Source organism: Corvus brachyrhynchos, unplaced genomic scaffold (genome assembly GCF_000691975.1).
Source record: "Corvus brachyrhynchos isolate BGI_N302 unplaced genomic scaffold, ASM69197v1 scaffold319, whole genome shotgun sequence".
Taxonomy (NCBI): domain Eukaryota; kingdom Metazoa; phylum Chordata; class Aves; order Passeriformes; family Corvidae; genus Corvus; species Corvus brachyrhynchos.
The window spans coordinates 2,507,302-2,513,758 of NW_008246065.1; the positions used below are offsets into that span (position 1 = coordinate 2,507,302).

At 34.9% G+C, this 6,457-nt stretch overlaps 1 protein-coding gene across 1 annotated transcript in view; it reads right to left on the reverse strand.

Annotated features, from left to right (window-relative positions):
- ENO4 (enolase family member 4) overlaps positions 1-6,457 on the reverse strand; it is an 18,409-nt gene that overhangs the window by 6,464 nt on the left and 5,488 nt on the right. The window contains exons 7-12 of the mRNA XM_017746815.1: positions 6,340-6,456; positions 6,000-6,131; positions 4,543-4,608; positions 3,779-3,838; positions 1,823-1,990; positions 471-596 (exon numbers count right to left, since the gene is read on the reverse strand). Coding sequence (XP_017602304.1) covers positions 471-596; positions 1,823-1,990; positions 3,779-3,838; positions 4,543-4,608; positions 6,000-6,131; positions 6,340-6,456 — 669 coding nt within the window. The remainder of the gene's footprint in view (positions 1-470; positions 597-1,822; positions 1,991-3,778; positions 3,839-4,542; positions 4,609-5,999; positions 6,132-6,339; position 6,457) is intronic.

Below are 6,457 nucleotides of genomic sequence, written 5' to 3' on the forward strand. Positions count from 1 at the left end.
TAATATAATATAATATAATATAATATAATATATATAATACAATATTAGAATACAATATTGCATTACACATGACTTCTTGTAATACACTTGAATTTTACAGTTTTACCTTACAATTTGAATTGTGCACATAAGGAGGGAAATGTAATAAAAATAACAGTGGTTTAGCAAGTAAAATCAAATAAAAGAGCAATTTCTTTTAATTCTTTAAAGTATGCATACTGACTGTATTCTGTTCATGCCAGGATTATTTCCTATCAGAAATTATGTCAAAAATACAGAAAAATCTGGATATTGACAATAAAATATATTCAAATAAATTGTTAGATGCATTTTCTAGTGATATTTTTTGGTGCTTAAAGACTTGAAAAACAGAAGCTTTGTATTTTACATGTTTTGTAAAAATGAGAAAAGCTCAGTGATATGCCACTGAACAGTATCATCAGTTTTTAAAGGACTGCTCTGTGTCTTACCTCTTTTCTTAAGGGATCTATTAATGCAATAATAAAAGGAAAATTATTAATCATTTCCACATACATGGCAACCATTTCATCAGGACTTCTGAACGTTCCAGTGAGTATTTCATATTTTCCTTTATCCTAGAAGGTAAAAAGCGTAAAAGGTAGGAAAGTAAGACCCTTTTGAAAAGCAGGGTGTACACATCTCTGTTAAGGCAGTGGGCTGTGTGTGCTTCAAAGAGAAGGCATTCACTCATCTGCTTTACTCTGTGTCTGAGTTGTCAGCACATTGTTACAGAAAACTCTGCCTAAAATGACACTGTGGGTTCCAGTGGGCTCATGCCAAAGTCTCTGAACAATGCCACTGCCAAAGGAAGAGAGATCTATTTCAGCACTTTCTAGGCATCACTGCCAGTTTGACACTGGCATTATTATAGCATAAGGTTAGCAGTATTTGACATTTTTATTGAATATCATGTGAAAAAAAATCTCATTTTTCTCTTCAAAAACAAGAGGATTTCTTTTCCTCATTTTCACAAAGAAAATATCACTGGGGAAAGGAGTGCACCACCCTCAGTGCTCAAAACCAAGATACTGCCTTTCCCTGCCTCTTTCCCCTTTCAAAAAAAAAAAAAAAAGAAAAAAAAGACTAGTTTAAAATCACTATCACCATTCTGGGAATCACAAACTACAGCCTGGGAGGAATTTTAAGAACACATTGTGAAACTGTGCAGGATATCCACTGCCTTAGTGACTTTAACAGTTCAATAACAGAAAGTTACAGAATTACTGATAATTCAGTGGTTAAGATTTTGCACATTCTGGTATAAGGATACAGATATCACAGGAGAACAACTGCTTTCACAAAAGATATTGGTAATGGAATCTTTGGCACTATAGAACACCCAAACATGTAAAAGCTCATGAGGTACTAAATGGAAATGGAAGTTTCTTTTCCTGCTTAGAGAAAAACCTGATTGATCTTGGAATAAGGGGCAAGAACTGTAAGATTTCATTGGGACATAAATAGATTTTGTCAAATAAAAACATTAAAAAATTAAAATTAAAAAATTGATGCACAGTGAGATGGGCACTAATGTATATATAAACACACCATAGTAAAAGTACACGGAAATGTTAGGATAGTCAGAACAAGACAAGAGATGTAGCTTAATGTAATGGGAAAAAAGCAGATTCAACCAGAATTTATAAATGCAGAGATAATTCTTTCTGTTTGCTTGGTTAGTACTTTAAAAAAAATGGAGTTAGGAGCTAGTAGGTGAGTTTGCAACATAATAATAAATAATTTTAACAAGAGCTACGTTTATTTTAAAACCCAAGAAAATAGATATTGAAAAATAACTTACATAATCCATTAATTGATGAGCAGCACAATTTATTGCTAAGTACATGTCTGTTCCTAGCTCCAGACCTATATTTTTGCAAGCTGCTTGCATTAGGAGTAGCAGTTGTTCTAGATTATCATATCCTGTTGTCAGGCAGCCTAAGTGTGATATTCTTTTTAAGGGTGCTGGCTGAAAGCAAAACAAAAATAATCACTTTATTTACACACATATATATTATAAATATTTATATTCCTTTTTCATTGTCATTTCAGTCTGCATTTAGTCATCAAATTATAAATTTGTTCTCAGAAATCTCCTTGGCAGCTTTAAGGACAATTTTCTAGCAAAGAGGGATTATGAAGTGCTAATGAGTAGAGAGCCAGTAGTCCTTGGAAATAGTCTGGCCATGCAGATCTCAGTCTTGTGTGGTCAGTACTGGTTTACAAAATTATTTTAAAGGCACTCAACAACCACTGAGGTGTCATGAATACTCTTGTGCTGTGGACCAATCTTTTGACACAAAAACATATTCTGCTTTTTTAAACAGCTTTTACTCATTTATCCTCAACTACAACATTGATATTGACTCTATGGAGTGTTCCAAGACTTCTAGAAGAACAAATTTCATAGAGGGGAAATACCTCCAGCCCAGCTGCATGCAGTTGTCTGCTTCAGGGACAGTATTCCTGGACATGAGCCTCAAGCAGAGTTACACTGAGCAAGTATTTCACATGTCCTTCTGTTGTCAGTTTTTTTGTAGGTTTTTCAAGTACTGATTTTTAACTGTAGGGTCTGGGAATTTTGGGTTATAAAGATGCAGCAACAGACAGCAAAAAAAGCTGAAGTCTTCGTGCACTTCAGATGGAGGTTAAATCTGCAGTTTCATGTGGTTTTCAAGATGTCCATATGCTGTGCCTTGTTACATTCTATTAAAAGCACTTTTTATCTGTATAAAAAAATTTCTCTGTCTAGTTTTTACTTCCATAACCTAAATAAGCTCTTCTTCTTCACTGCCTACTTTGTAATTTCTTTTTTTTTTCCCCTTACAAAAAAGTTCAAACTCACACGGTGCTTTTATCAGTTTTAAATTCAGTTTCACTACTCTCTCCTTTAGTTTTCTTCCACTGAAATAAAAGGAATTTTTTTCAGAGAATCTAATGCACTGTTTCCTTGTGTGTATCTTACAGAAATATTCTACTTTATGATTGCAGTACATATTGTGGTACTAATATGGAAACTACCCACCAGGAAAACACTGGCCAGCATCTTAATGATGGTGAATTTTTTAGCAACAATAAAATAGGAAAGCTCTTCTTCATCCTTTCTTTTTTATACTTCACAACAGTAATGAGTCTCACCTGATAATATTTAAATCATCTCAGAATGAGGAGAAAAACCTGCATGGCATTTCCATCCCACTATTTGGAAAACTCATCAACAAACTACCAGTTTTGAAGGGATAAAAAAGATCATTTGAGTCATATAAAATACAGTCCTGTGCAATACTGTGAGTGCTGCCCTTTAGCTGCTGGTTTGTATCTGCCATTATCTATAACCTCAGACTGGACCTGGGAACTGAATGCAGCAGGATAAAGAGGGGAGTTATGCTCCCAGGGTTAGGAAACAGCACAGTCTGCAAGTCTTACAAGTAATAGTTTTATGGCCTACATGATCAAAAGGGCATGTTCTCTGCTGGTGCTGCAAAATGTTCAGTTGGATAAATTACCAGAATTTCTATATGAGAAAAATTACCAGATCCCAGAAATTTTCCCCTCTCTACTGTCCCCCAGGAAGGGATGGTATAGTCAGAAGAATCTAAATTATTATGTAAAATATGAGCCTTTGGAATATTTAAGTCTTGCCTTGACCTTTCCAAAATGGTGATGTAGATTAATGCTTCCTTTCTTAAGAACATTTTGGTTCCCTGCTGCTGTTAATACCTTGTTGAAGGCATAGAGTTAAAATCTCTTTTCTTACCGGAGCTTTCTTCCCCGAACTTTGTGCTTTTCCTTTCTTACTGTCTGCTTGTGGACCAGGCTGTTGGAGTGAAAGAAGAAAGAAATCAATTCCATGGAAAAATAAAAAGATGACAGAGACATCTCAGAAAGAAAAGATAAGATAAAAAGATTGACAGAATTTTGGTCAAAAGAGATTGTAAATATGTAAGTTAGGAAATAGCTTTACTTAATAGTTTAATAGTTTTATGTTGTGGTGGTTACTCATTTAAAATGTTTATTTCTATGTGGATATCTGTCCAACCATCATTTGGTTTTCAAGACATTCTCACCCAGCCCATCAAAAATACAGGGGATCTTAGAAATGAGAATCTAGACTCTGTACTTGGAGAAACCCAACTACCTTGCCTTCCAAAAAGCCCATGACACACCAAGACTTATTTACTACTACAGTAATAGTAATACTTTGAATAAAACTTGTTGCATGTGAGAGGTGTACCAAGATCAGAATATATATTGTATATTCCCCCTCATACTATTCACTCCCAGTATATTCCTTCAGGTAAACAGAAAGCCTTATGCTTAGGACAATATTTTGTTCTAAATGTTCTAATTTATTATCACCAAATGGCCAATGTTTTATTCATCTGTCAGAAAACAACATCTTCTGTTCTGTGTCATGAGCCTGTAACAGGCTAAGTGTTCCACGTGTATGTTTAAAAGGACAATGGTAGTAAAAAGATTAAATTAAGTACATCTCACTCTTAGAACACATTTTTATTGTACCATTTTGCCTGAAGGCTCCAACAGTCTTGTCAATTCTTTCTGAATATCCTGAATTCTTTCTATGCCCTGAAATTAAACAACAGTAATCTTCAAAAGGAAGTTCTATTAATTCATATTAGCAACTTAAATAAGAAGAGATATAACATTTATTCTAAAGGCAAATTTTAATATAAAGTCTTAAAAAAAGCCCAAACCTTTAACTCAATCTCTCCACCCACAAAATGCAGACAAGTGTCCAACAACAAACAGTTAGTAGCAGTGGAATGAGAAGGAATATTTGACTGTGGGATGTCAAGGAAAGCAGTCTCTTCCCCAAAAGTATCCCTTCACAAATCTAACAAGTAAAAAATATATGGGTCTGCATTTATATCTGAGAAGTGCAAAGGTGATAATCCCTGTTCCCAGTTGTGACTCTGCCTAAGACTTCCTAAGATCTGACAAGACTGAGTGCATTTACCTTCAGAATACTTCCAGGAAGCAGGAAAAAAAAAAATCACTGTCTTGATTTTAAACATTGGGGAACACTCCAATTAAATTAATTCATTGCTTTTAATGCAAGACTCTTTTTTTCTTTTCAGCTGAGCTGGTAAATGTTGAGTGCTAACTTTGTAAAGGACATTTCAGATTTTCTCAAACTGTGCCAGTAAAGGAATACTGAAGGGGGCAGAAGTCAGTCACAGCTGGCAACACTACAGGACAAACAGCTTCGTGTTCTGCACTGCAGCAAACACCTTCCTCCTCTCCCATGGGCACTGGGAGGCATCCTTTGAATGGGGCAGAATTAGTGACCTTATTAACAGCTCTGGGGGACAATCCAGAAAAGTTAAAGGAAAAGCAAAAAGAAAGAGAATCGAGCTCAGCTATTTTTTCAGGTCACCAGCACACAAAGTAGAAATCACAGCCCTAATGAAGGCATCTTGTGCAGATACATTCTTTAATGCAACACATGGCTAAACAAAAAGAGAGAGGGCTGATCCCATCTGTCTCACACATCCTTCTTGTTCTTTGTATTCCCTTCTAGTGTCACAATATCATTTTAGAGCAACTTATTCCCAAATATTTTATGCCTTCCTGTGAATTTGTTATGGCTTTTGTTGTTTTGTATGCTATATCAAACAACTGCTAATATTTATAATCTACTAATGCAAAATCTATTATTGTATAACACAATCCCTTGACATCCTCAATGCACTGATTTTTTTCCTCTATATAAACATACATTTTCAAATTAAATCTTCATGGTTCTCCTTTTAAATCATCTTTTCACTTAATTTAATGTTATTAGTGTTAGAGCTCTGCACTGACTAATATCTGTTAAAACTTTGGCCTTGCAAGCTAACAAAAAGATGAAAAATATAGTTTGTAAGGACTATATTGAAAAGACCTGTATACTTATGTACATATGTAGTTAGTATGATGTCTACAGAATACATTTACAAAAAAAAAGGAAACAGTACCTGTTTGAGTGATAACTCAACTGGTGGTATAAGCATAACTTCTTTCACTAATTTCAGTTTTGTAGGTAAATTTTTTTCACAGTTCAACAGAGTAACCATTGGGAGTGGTAGAATCATTTCTTTAGGTGACTCCTGTAATTGGGAGTGCCAGGTGAAAATAAAAACGTAAAACTCAGAATAATTTCTAATATATTTTAGTTATGGTACAGGGTACAAAACTGCTACAGGCAATGGTGTTAAGGGTGTATTCTATGAGGCAAATTTAATAACACTGTCACAACTGGCTACGATAATTATGATAACTGGGATAAAATAAACAAAATTACAAAGCCACATGTACCTGATCATGTTTCAGCAGTGCAATATATAAGTACAATGGGACACAGCTAATGGTGGCCCCAGCCTTTGCTATGGCAAGTGATGTTCCCCCAATGGCCAAGCTGCCACACAGCACGGGT